At 39.8% G+C, this 13,162-nt stretch overlaps 1 protein-coding gene across 2 annotated transcripts; it reads right to left on the bottom strand.

The window, feature by feature from the left end:
- Positions 1-1,050: 1,050 nt before the first annotated feature.
- On the bottom strand, positions 1,051-7,673 carry LOC118111048 (putative beta-lactamase-like 1). 2 transcript variants are annotated; one of them, XM_035159323.1, is made up of 7 exons: positions 7,357-7,673; positions 7,056-7,194; positions 6,010-6,113; positions 5,756-5,913; positions 4,840-5,060; positions 2,740-2,845; positions 1,051-2,597 (listed from the first exon to the last, which is right to left on the bottom strand). In XM_035159323.1, exons 2-7 carry the CDS (start codon positions 7,159-7,161, stop codon positions 1,619-1,621), a joined length of 1,674 nt encoding a protein of 557 aa, XP_035015214.1. In that variant the 5' UTR covers positions 7,162-7,194; positions 7,357-7,673; the 3' UTR covers positions 1,051-1,618. The 2 variants fall into 2 exon arrangements, with proteins under 2 accessions (XP_035015214.1, XP_035015215.1); XM_035159324.1 differs by having other exon boundaries at positions 6,010-6,110; positions 7,357-7,671.
- Positions 7,674-13,162: the final 5,489 nt, after the last annotated feature.

Genomic DNA, 13,162 nt, shown 5'->3' with positions numbered 1-13,162 from the left:
TGTGTGTCATGTGTCCCCCGACATTCTAGACCTAAAGCAGCTTAACTAAGAACAGGTCTAAGACAAGCCTGGACCGGCTCTAACTATAAGCTTTATCGTAAAGGAAGGTTTTAAGCCTACTCTTAAACGTACAGATGGTGTCTGCCTCCCGAACTGAAAGTGGGAGATGATTCCACAGGAGAGGAGCTTGATAGCTGAAAGCTCTGGCTCCTACTCTACTTTTAGAGACTTTAGGGACGAGAACTATAAATTCTATACAGCATTTTGGACAAGCTTGCAGAGTCTTTAAAGACTTAATGGTGGAGTCTGATAATTAGGAATTACAACAATTTTCATTTTCAGCATCTTTTTGAGACAGGATATGGCTGAATTTTGAAATGTTATGTAGGTGAAAGGCGTTCCTTGAAATTTGTTTTAAATGTGAATCAAAGGAGAAGTCTGGAGTAAAGGTAAGACTGCTGATACCTTTGCTGGAAGCAAGGAGGAAGCCATCCAGAGGAGCTACATCATTAGATAATGCATCTCTTCAGTTTTGTCAATGATTTAATAAAAGAAAATTGTCCAAAAGGTTACATGCAATGAACAGTATCACATTACCTCTAATTAACAGTTTGGACCGAATCTAATTAACATTTATGATAGTAATATAAAGTTAACTATATTAGTGTGATCTCAACATCAGATAACTGATTACCTTTACTTTAGTTTGAATTTGCTTCTGCGTTTCACATGAACCTACCTCCATCAGCTGCTGCCAGGGCTGAGAGGCTCTGCTGTATTAGCAGAGGATCAGACAATTACAGGCTAGGGATGGGTGGGTCTTCTTCTGTCTTGAGTATAATGTTTTACATCTTGGCTAGTCAGCTTGAGTATAAATGCAGGATCAAAGTTTCACAAATAGATTGTTTGTGTGTTTTTCTCTCAGACTTTGTGAAACCTCATCGAAAAAATACCTGCACTAATTTTGATTACACAAAATATTTCTAAAATCTTTTTGAATGTGGATTTAGTTTCTGTGTGCAAAAACCTTTTTCACACATGTACATAATATTTCTACAGCAACCAAACTTTATTACACATTCACAAACTTTACTTAGTGAGATTTTTCTTTTACAAATTCACACATTCCAATAAAAGAAAGCATTATTTTTACCTCCAGACAAAAGTGATATACAAACTGCAGGCTGTAAAATTATTTCAATTATTTCATTATAAATTTCACAAGCTTAAGATATTAATTACCATCATTTGACATATCTTATTCGGTCACACTGTAGGCACTTTTAAGGAAAGATTTACTGCCCATTAACCAAACATGTCTTAGCAAACATTTATACAGCAATGTGTCAGTTCTGCATTGCCTGTACTAGTTACTTTGCAGGAGAATACCTCTCAAAGATCTGGACAAGACAAAATTATTAAATTGCTAGTATGAGAGTTAAATAAATTATAAATCAAAATAAAATTTCAGATTAATCACATTGATTTAAGAAAGAGGTGACACTGACCACTGGAAACATTCCAAACTTTCATATTTATGCAATATCACGTTACTCATTGTATGTTTCCTCGACAGCACCCCACTTACAATGACAGTAACTTGTTAAACTGGATGAGATCATGAAGTTAAGTATGGTCTGCCAGCTATCCTTGTCACTTTGTAAGTGTTGAGGCCTGGGGAATCGAATCCTGGTGACACACCTTTTTTGTTGAAGACATAAAAGTTAAAGATCTGCCTGTCCTGTGCCTCAAGGGACACTGAGGCACTGTTAAACTTTAGTTTGCAAGGGTATGGGCTCTCAAACACTACCCTGAACACCCTGTCCTGCAGGTAATCCAAGCGAATAGTTCGGTACTTGGACGGCACAGTTGTGTCAACCTGTGGTCCAAACTGCTGCATCACTAACACTCCATCTGAATCCACTTTGATTTCATAGAAAGTCATATTCCTAAAAGTAAAAAAACCAATATAAGGAGCTGGGTCAGGTGGTGGTTTGAGCATTTGTTGAGTGTCTCTGAAAGCGTTCACCACCACAGGGATGAGATAGCTGTAGGCCTGGCTCACAATGTCCTGGTCTGCAGGCCGAACCCCAGCCATCAGGACTACCAGTCCTAACTTTAGCCTTGGTACTAGGGAGAGGGTGGCCGCATAACCATCCAGGTCGCCGTCCTTCCTCACCACATCATAGCCAAACTGCTCATTGATCTCCCATGGTGTACCGGTGGAGTTGGCGAAGTAGCCATTATGGCATCGTAAGACCGGGGTCAGCATGGTGTTCAGGGTGTCCTGGCGGAGCAGGGTCCCAACATGTACACCTAGAAGAGCCATCATGAGCTTGGCCATGTCAGCAGTAGTGGAATACATCTGACCTGCAGGTCGGTACCAGCCAAGGTTGTAGAGTGGAGCCAGCTGGCCATTGCTGTACACACCCAAAGCCATCTGCCTCTGAATGTCTGGAGTTAAGCTGAATCCAGTTTGCTCCATTCTGAGCTTTTCCAGAATGTTCTCTGATACCCAGCTCTCAAAGTCTGTGCCAGTCACCTTCTGGGCCAAGATATTGGCCAATAAGGAAAAAGCAACATTGCTGTAGTGGCATCTTAGGGGAAGAGAGAAAGTAATGTCACAAATGTTTGCAAGTTGCCTCGATGCAAAATACCAAATAGCAGCTCTCTCTTGAAATTCACATCAAGGCATCAGAGTCAAAAATAGAGCAACAAAGAAAGGAAGCCAAGTCTTACCTGGTGCCTGGGTCTGCCACAAGGACATCATCCTGCAACAAAATCAGAGCTGACTGTGTGTCTCCACTCCAGAGGAGATTAGTGGACCTTAATCTTCTGGGTAACCCTGTAAAAATATTAGACAACCTTAATGGGCAAAATTGATACGTATATCTGTGAGCTGTATGTATTAAAACGGGGCATGTCAACCCTGTTGTTTGCAGAAAGAGTTGCTCTTAAAGAACAGAGTCACAAGGGGCTCATGCTTACAGCCAGGTTGATCTATGATTCCTCCCAGAGGAGCTGCACTTGAAAGCTCAGCTTGCTTGGTGGTGTCAGTCAGTGTCAGTCACTATTTGAATTTTGTGGCTCTTTTTAATGGAGTGAATAGACCACCAGCATAGTGTACGTCAGTAACTTAAATCTGCAGTCTCAGTATTATTCTACAAAATATGGTTTGTGAAAATCTACATGAAGACTTTCCACACTGGTCAGTTTAGTGATCCTGATCTAATGCAATCATGCTTTGGTTGCACATAAGTGTGTGTTAGCATGAGACCTAATTTCCTTCAATTCCTCCAGTATCCAGCAGCTTGTGTCATTGTTTGAGTCAGTGATAGGAAATCCCCACCCTCTGTTAATCCCTCCTTTTAATTCTTAGAGCACAGAGCTGATTAGCTCTATCTCTGGACACAGGTCAGTGTTAATATAGCTCCTCTCTCTGTTCATGTGTGACCAAGTAGGTGCTGTAGTGGGTGGTACAGATGTGTCCTCAACAGTTTGAGGCTGTAGACCAACATTTAGACCAATGAGCCTGTTTCAGTTCCTCTTGTAGTCCCTGCCAGGGATTCTACACATGGTGGACACAATAACAGAGACCAACCTCAGCCCTTAACCTAACTGTAGGTACTTGTGTTTTACAAACTGCAGTGATGTGAGTATTGTTCACATACTTTCTTGTTTTGTTTTTACTCTCAGGATTAATCCTCTGAGGGTCATATTGCAGGAAAAATCTCCCCTATCAAACTCTAAAGTGACAATTCATAAATCAACTCAGACCATGTATTTTACACAAAACATGATAAGTATACCACTAGTCTTATTGACCATTACAAGCGCTTTACAGTATAGGCCACATTCACACACACATACTTACAGCATTACTATATGCTGCTCTTTTTACAGTATCTAGGATCGAATCACTGACCTTCTGGTAAGTGGACGAGCTACTCTAACCCCTGAACGACAGCCGCCCTGTACGTTCACATAACTAAGTGTTGACACTCAATGAGATTGATATATTGATGATATGATTGTGGTACACAAACTGGTGTTGCCATATCCAATTACTTTCTGTTTGTTCCAGTGTCATTGTCATTCGTACAGGAGCTGCTGCTACTGACCATAGTTCACATCATGACTTTCCATGTGCTCAATTGTTAATTTCTGTGGACATGCACAAACTAACTGTCCACAGCCCAGAATTATTAAACGGAATTATCTGCATCTATATTGGATGTTTCTGCACCTCAAACTTATCTCTAATGCCAAGTTTGGTGCAAATGCAGGAAATTGTGTGTCACAAAATTAAGGTGTGGAGGTCAGTATGGTGGGTGAGGGTGTGGTGAACTGGACTGATACCACATGCCTGACAGCATGATACCAGCAAGTGCAGTTTAAAATAAATGGGGAATGTTAGAGTAGAGTAAGGACTGGAGTCTTCTCACAGTGGAAACTGCACATTGATTTCTTCTTTATAACTGAACCCTGGCTGCAGCAAGAATAATTTGTTGGTATAAATTAATCTACACCCCCTACTCATATTAAATCTCACATTCCTCAATGACTGTAAAGTTTCAACCTCACCATATAAAGTGCCTTCAGATAATGAATGTCCTGATCTGGCAATATACAAATCTAATCTAATTAAATAAAATTTAAATTAACTCTACATCCTATCCTCAGAAATACACCATACCATATTTTAAGGCAATTATATGAGTGCTTGTTGAAAAAAATCAAAGACAGAGAGACAGACAGACAGAAAGAAAGAAAGACAGCAATTTCTGGATTAATAAAAACAAATAGCCCCATGTCCTTAAAACAGATGAGTGCAATTACCAGAGACCTGGCTGGCCATCCTGCGCAGACTGAGTGCTGGAGAGCGGCTCCTGAGGGTCCTGACTGACGAGGATGCTGGTCCCTCACTTTTCCCGAGTGGGTTCTTGATGGTGAAATTATTTGCGTACTTCTCCAAAGGGTCATCCAGAGAGTCTACCAGGCCATCCTCCCACAGCTTGTACAGCATCAGTGTGGGGAAGATTTTAGAGAGGCTTGCAATTCTGAAATTACAGTGATTAAAGTTAATTCCATTTGATTGAACTGTTACAACCTGTATGACGCGAGTGGCTCTATCGCATTTATAATTGTAAGCATGACTTTTAATAATGTCGTCATCAAAGGGTTTGTGCCTCAACTTAAAGGTTGACATGTTCACCATTGATTAATCTCAATTGTTGCACTTTCTAGGGTCCTCAACAATACACATTCCATCACAACACACCGGCCATGTTATAGGTTTATCAGAAGAACAGTTGTTGAGAAAATCTTAGGACAGATACCCATTTATGAATAAATGTATCCTGATTTAATAATACAGCATTCCCACTGCTGCACAGATCTAAGCACTTAATTTGGTGAATGGTTTAGTCCCTTCAATAACAGCTCCTTTATGAAGCTTACTTAGTACAGTGTAGGACTAATCTTAACCTCTAATTCTAACTCTAAACCTCAAATCAAATACAATATCCCACAGAAGAATTAGACTGCATGTTGAATCATGGGTGGTAATGATTATTATTCTGAAGGAGCTGCTAATATTATGGGTTGGCTGAGAAGCTTTTGACTGGATCATTGTAATATGGAAGTGTTTGGCATTTAGATAAATCACCCCTTCCTCTTTGTCATACCTCTCTCATAATTTTTGTTAGTCTCTTCTACACTTGTTCTACATAGCGTGAATGACTATAAATCTCACCTGTACACTGTGTACTCATTGGGTGCAGATGAGGAAGGATCAGTTATGTTTTTCTTTCCAAAGTGTCCGTTCCACAGAACAGAGTCATTTAAAACCACGATGGCTGATATCGCTGGTAACTTGGTGGTGTGAACACTTGACCTCAGGAGTACGTCTATCTGTTTGGAGAAACTTCAGTAAAACTAACTGTAACCACATCAAGAATATCCAAATGATAAAACATGAATGAAAAAATATAATTAAAAGAGATTCACCTTTTCTAAGGCCACCCTCAGTGATGTGATGGGATGCTTGAGGGGCACGGGCTCAGGAAAACGAGGGCACATCTCCTCTACTGTCACTTTTTTTACAATCACTGCTGCGGAAAATGGGAAAAGGATAGTTTCATCATATCGGAAACATGCAGACACAACGTATCTATGTGTCATGGTAAAATACAGACCCCAGCCGCACAACCAGAGCAACACCTTAAGGCAATTCCTGTATGTGACTGTGGATAACACTCTGACTTTGATAGCAGAAAGTTATCAAATATGTCTGCTAAAGTTTTTTAACTTTTAGGAAATCAGAGCAAGTTCTTGTTCAATATCTGGATGAACGACACCATGCTTTAACTCCTGTCCTGTGAACCTGAACAAAACAGTTTCTAGTTGAAAAAAGAATGTAAACTAGCTTTTGGGTAGTTTAATGATTTCACTGTTTGTGTGGGTGAATGACCACACCAGGCTTATATTAAGATAGGATTTGTAAAGTGAAGGGAGTCTTGTACTGTACCATTCCTTGTGAATAAGGGGGATTAAAACAAAGATTATAGGAGCAGTGGTAATGAATAAAAGGGAAAACATTTTGTTACAGCATAAATCAGCATAAACACAGTAACCATAAACAATAATGACTGTGCAGTAAGTGCTGTAAATATGTCACCCTGCTTGTATGTTCCCAGCAGGGAGAGGGATATAAAGGTGAGTTGCACACAGGAAACCTTGAACAGTGAGCTGTGTCATACACAAAGCATGAGCAATAACTGTTGTCATTCTATCCAGAAACCAGTACTCAGCAGGAAGCCTTTTGTCTCTCAGCAGGATTTAAGGTCTGCTTTAAACTGGGAGCTAATCCTATTGCAGCTATTTCCAGTTCTGTGTAATCTTGCTGCAGCAGCTACAAATGAACAGTTACACCAAAGAGGCTAAGACAGGCCCACATAGGTTAAACACTCAACAAACACTCAACAAAATGTTGTAAAAAGTCTATTTGTGGGTCTGCTCAGGTTGTACATCTATGGAGGCCACATAAACGTTACCTGTCTTCAGCTTTGGCATCCTGTACTGCCATATGAAACAGCACGTCATGACCACAGAGAGCAGAAAGAAGACGACCATGCCCAGCATGGTCCACTTCACCTTCATGTTGTTCAGTGGTTGTTGTGGGCAGCTGACTCACTACAGAAAAATGAAAATAGTGACGAATAAATGAACCTTGACATTACACACAATTGTATGTATGACAATGTGAAATGTAAAGTTAGATTTTCCAGAAAAGGGAACAAACTAAATATAATTTCATACAAAGCAGCTTAATTTACTGAAGGATGGAAAACTAACCTCAAATTTCTCTTTTTATCTCGGAGTCATTCTTCATCCTCAAGCAACAACAATCCACAAATTAACTTCCTGCAAGGTGAAAAGGGAAAAGCCAGAAGAACTGCATGCTTCCAGCTCCACTGCTCCTGAGCATTGACTGTGACCACCACCCACATGCACTTAATCCTGACGTGATCCCTGGCTCCAGATGAAGGGCTGATTCTATTCCCACTCTGCTGTGAGATCATAATCTGCTGGGAGAATCAGCCACAGAGCCAAATGTATGGAGGAGTGTGAAATGGAAATCTGCACTCAGGCATCAAACCATCTTACAAACTCTGGGGTTAATTCTACGCATGCAACACTCATCTACTGCTGAACGCTCTCCATCACACTATCAGGAGGACAGGGCAGGGTTCACAACTATGAAAATTATAAACATTTATAAGATTTGAATGAACACAGGTCTAATGACAGCATGGAGAGAAGACAGTTTATTTTTTTCAATCTTTAGCTTCTTTAATAGCTGTTTGAATGTGATACTCTATTATATGTTTGGGCTTCTGTAAGGGTATCATTTTCCAAAGCACAACCACCAAAGTTCAATAGTTGATCATGATAGACCAAACTCCATTGGCTGAGAAAGGCTGTTCCCGCTACTGCTTGTTACCTCTGAATGATGAATTTGCATGCAGTGGCCACTCCAATCACTAGAGGGCAGTGTAGACTTAAATCAGCTTGTTACAACATGCAGTTTCTCAGTCCCTGGACCATAACCATGTCTTTTCATTGTTTTTTTTTTGTTGTTTTCATGGATCATGGATTAAAACACAGAAGTCCTCTTACAATTCAATTTTATTTCTGACACTATATTACAACATACATTATCTCAAGCCACTTTCCACAGTAAAGTCCAGACCAACAGTTCACACAATGAGCAAACACTTGGTCAGTGTGGAGAGATAAACTGTTGCTGCTGGAACACTGTATGCAAGTTTATTCAATGTTTAATAATCCATATTCTACACCCTGAACTATACACATGTCAAGTGTGAAGCACATTAGATGAACAGTTTTCAAGATATACAAGCCACAGTCAGACAGACAGAAAGACAGAACCAGACACACAAACAGACATACAGACAGAACCAGACACACACACGCACACACACACATAGACAGACATTACATTACATTTAGCTGATGCTTTTATCCAAAGTGTCAGGGGGTACAAACCCAGAACAACAAGAATCAAGAAAGTACAATTTTCTTCAAGAAAACCAAACTAAAAAGTGCTCTATGTAAGTGCAATATAAGTGCTACTAAAGTGCTACCAGTGCTTTATCCAAGTTATAGTCGGAAGAGATGTGTTTTTAGTCTGCGGCGGAAGGTGTGTAGACTTTCTGCTGTCCTGATGTCATTGGGGAGCTCGTTCCACCATTTAGGAGCCAGGACAGCAAACAGTCCTGATATTGTTGAGTGTTTAGCTCGCAGTGAGGGAGCAACAAGCCGACTGGCAGATGCAGAGCGGAGTGAACGGGCTGGGGTGTAAGGTTTGACCTGAGCCATTTGCAGCACTCATTTTCAGGTGGTGTGAGGACATCCACTGAGAGGTGTCAGTCAGACAGGCAGAGATTCGTGCTGCTACCTGTGTTTCAGATTGGGGAAAAGAGAGGATTAGTTGGGTGTCATCAGTGTAGCTGTGGTAGGAAAAGCCATGTGAGTGAAGACACCCAGATCCTGAACGGGGGAAATAAGGATCTGGTGGTTCACCGTGTCAAATGCAGCCGAAAGGTCTGGAAGGATAAGGACAGAGGAGAGAGAGGCTGCTCTAGCAGTGTGAAGTAGCTCAGAGACAGCAAGGAGGGCAGTCTCAGTTGAGTGGCCTGCCTTGAAACCAGACTGGTGAGGGTCAAGAAGGTTGTTATGGTGAAGATAGGAGGAGAGTTGATTAAAGACAGACAGAATCAGACACACAGGCAGCACCAGACAGACAGACACACACACACACAGACACACGCACACAGAACCAGACACACAGACACTGACACACAGTCACACAGACAGGCACAAAGACAGACAGACACACAGACAGAACCAGACAGACACACACAGAGAGAGGGACAAACACACATACAGACACCCACACAGCCATCCACACAGACAGGCACACAGACAGACATAGACACACACAAACACACAGACAGATAGACAGACAGAACCAGACACACAGGCAGCACCAGACAGATAGACACACACACAGACAGAACCAGACACACACAGACACATGCACAAAGACATAGAGACATGATGATTTGTAAAGTATGATGGCCTGCTTTATAAAAACTAATTTGCAACCATTACAAATACTAATTTATTTCACTATTATTCTTGATTTCCTCTCGTCTAATTCAGATAGGCTGTGACATGCCCACTGGGGCCACAGGAGCTGTCAACAGGCCCACATAGAAGCACAAACACAAAATGTCTTTGCTGGTGACATTTCTACCTCCACCACACCACGAATGGTTTATTGTGTATAGTTTTATAGACTTTTTATCAGTGTTTTAGTGCGGCTGGTATTATTTTTCCCCTGTAGTTTTGTGTGTGTGGGAGTGTGTGTGTTTGTTATGACAAAATGTGGCCCTAAAGAAACCTATGAAAGCAGGAGCTACCCAAAAGTAGTTTTGAGGTGTTTATATGTCTGTGAACAAATGGTTTATCAATGTGTACAACTGCACCAGATGTACACACAAAACTTTACAGATGTGTAATTAAGACCAAAATGAAGATTGAGTTCAAAGATGGGTGTGGTCTGAATGAGGGCACAGGAAGAATTGGGCAGGAAGTAGCTGCTCTCATTCTACATTCACAAGTAACCATGTTTAATATTGTTCTTTAAGGATAAATAGTATAGATAATGGATGGACATATAGAATATGTGTCAATACTGACAGAGGTTAAAAGTTGACCATGCAAGGATGCTTAGGCATATTGAAAAGATCTGGCACATCTTCACCTGTTTAATTAAACGTACTTCTCTCATTTCATATGTTGGGTTTAATATTTGGATCAAGTCATTTTGAGGCAGTAACACCATGTTAGTCACAAGGTAGAGGCTGTGAGAAACAGGTGTTATAAGCTATGAACTGCAGTCACACTGATTGAAAATTAGCATTTTATGTCACCTTAAAGATATTTATAGTGGTAGAAAGGATCTGATATAGTTATAGGGCAAAATAATAGTAAGGAGGATAATTTCTTTATTTATGTATACAATCCTTCCTTAAATCATGATGTCGTCTAGCTTCAAAATACAAACAAGGGTAATAGACATAACTACCTAACATATGCACATCAGACATAACAATATTACTTACAATCATTAAGTCTAAACGTCATGCCTATTTACGCCCAAAAAACCTTCTTTGGCTGTGAATATTCAATTACAAGAAACTTTGAAATATCACATAGAAAAACCCTACAATTACCTGGGACATAAAGGGAAGTGTGTGTCAAGGTTATGACTGTTTGAGTTATGTCCACTGGCTGCTCACTATGAAGAGAACACCTCCTCCAGATTAAGGCTTCACCCCTGAAGTTGAGGGTGTCCCACAAAATTAAGTTTCTATAAGAACCAAAGACTTGAGCAAACTGTCAACAGGTAAAAGAAATCTGAATCTATATTTCTCGTTTTTTTGCTGTTTTGATTTGAGCATCTCAAGTCCATGCTCCTTTAAAATAACGTACCCAATGTACCCGAAATGATTTAGGAATATATGTGCATATATATACGTACATGTGCTAAAAACATCTCTTCTTTGTACATGAACATTTTATCTTTTATTGTATGTTTACGTTCTCAACGAGTTCCTGTATGTTTGTTCTAAATAAAAAAAGGAAGACAAAAATGTAAAGAATAGAAATACAACCTCCTGAACTAGACTGTTTTTACAGCTGAAAATTACAACTTTAAAAGGTAAGTGGACATGTGAAAATACAAAACTGTCAGATCAAATACAGCTCATCCTCTTTAGAGAGAAATAAACAGCAGATTTGAATTTCTTAGAATAAGAACGCGAGCTAGTGTTATTGAAGCCTTCAGCCAATCAATTATGTCATCACAGAGGTGGTTCCCATGGTGATGCAGCAGGAGAACTTCACATTTTAAAGATGAGAATTACAACATTGACTTCTTTATAAACTTAATGATTCTATAAAGGTACATTTCACATCCATAAATGTAGAATGACAAACAAAATCCCAAATTTCACAGGATTTCTTTGTCAATTTGAACAATAAAGACTACAACTTATAGACACTAAAGAAGTAATGAAACTGTCAAAAAGTACAATTAACTTTTCAATGAGTATTAAGAAAAAATGTCCCTCATTTTCCTTATCTTGTCTCTCCTTTACATTTATGTTAAAGATCAGTTTTTGACATCTACCATTTTATTTGTTGTCTACATGACGTTTATTAAACTGTACTGTGACCAGCTGGATATTTTGTTGGCGACACTGCAGTGCTGGGAAAAATTACAAATTCTTCCCAGCATGCATCACGTTAAGTCACCCTTTGCAACCACTCGATGTCTGGATTTACTTGTTCCAGAATTTTTTCTGTTCCTGTTGGTTTGTTACCAAACTAAGGTCAATGGTTGACCACCTTCCAACTTATCAACATAATGTCATTAAAACACAGAGACACAGTGGAAATCTAAATATTTATTTATTTTGTATTACTTTGTATTCAGATAATAAAAAAAAATGACAACTCCATTTTCAGTTTTCTAGTCTATTAAGTGATAATACAAACACCTATAGTAAAACCTGTCAAAGTTAAAATTAAAGTAACCTGCATCTGGTGGTTCTCAGAGCCAACCTAAAAGCAGTCAACATGATGTAGTGAATGATGGCTTACTGAAAGGAAACCTGGCGCTATGTTCTCTCCATTCAGTCTGGAACGCTTGACTTTGTGTAACTGTAAAAACACTGTCCCATCTTCAAACATGTCATCAGCTACACAGCAACAGGACAAATGAACCAATCCAATAATGTAACATTTTAATGATTCAAGGTCCAAGTCATATATATGTCCTGTGTGGTCTACTACAAAAGCAGAGCTATCCAAGCTGATCGTCCCTATGCCACTGGTAACCAAAGGATGTAGCATTTGTGATTACCTGCCAACGCCCCCAGCAAGTGAGAGGGAGAGTGTAGGTTGTTTTTGCAAGTGCTTCATTAACTGTTCATTCTATAAAATGTTGGACAATAAGGACAAATGTCCCCAAAGCATTTCCTAAGCCCACCCTGATGTGTTCAAACTGCCCCTTTTGTCTGATTGATAAGTAAACAAAACAAAGGTTTTCAAGCAATTATACAGCAAACACTTACACTGGAGAAGCAGTAAACAGACAGTTTTCAACATTGTTCTTGAGGAAATGTATCACAAATGGTAAGAGGATACTGCTTTCGGGTGAAGTGCTATGAGTGGGTATACGTAGGTCCAAATTGTTGTGTATATTCCAACAGGAAGCTGTGGAATACCATTAGACTGAGGCCCCTATTCTTTAACACAGTAAACATTCCAGACAGAAGAGGCAGAGACCGCTTAATAACACAACTAATGTGATGCGACACATAATGTGGCACTCGTTAAGCTAGACATTCTGATGTGAGCTACCCTAAGTAAAAACTATTGAGCTATCAAGTTCATGTGCTTGTTCTGACAAACATTACTATAGAGTCATTTTCTCTGCAGTTAGATGGACAGTCACCTGTCTCTTCTCTGAGGTAGTACATAAGTAGAAATATCATTAAAGGCA

This window comes from Hippoglossus stenolepis, chromosome 6 (assembly GCF_022539355.2).
Source record: "Hippoglossus stenolepis isolate QCI-W04-F060 chromosome 6, HSTE1.2, whole genome shotgun sequence".
NCBI classification, from domain to species: domain Eukaryota; kingdom Metazoa; phylum Chordata; class Actinopteri; order Pleuronectiformes; family Pleuronectidae; genus Hippoglossus; species Hippoglossus stenolepis.
The sequence above is the reverse complement of the archived record's forward strand: the minus strand, read 5'-3'. Positions and strand labels throughout refer to the sequence as shown.

What these genes read in the sequence shown, in the direction of transcription:
- LOC118111048 (XM_035159323.1), bottom strand. Translation starts at nt 7,161, where the DNA reads ATGAAGGTGAAGTGGACCATGCTGGGCATGGTCGTCTTCTTTCTGCTC. An exon ending in AATGAGTACACAGTGTACAG is followed by an intron (nt 5,061 to 5,755) that starts GTGAGATTTATA and finishes CTGTAATTTCAG; the next exon opens with AATTGCAAGCCTCTCTAAAA. An exon ending in GATGGCCAGCCAGGTCTCTG is followed by an intron (nt 2,846 to 4,839) that starts GTAATTGCACTC and finishes ATATTTTTACAG; the next exon opens with GGTTACCCAGAAGATTAAGG.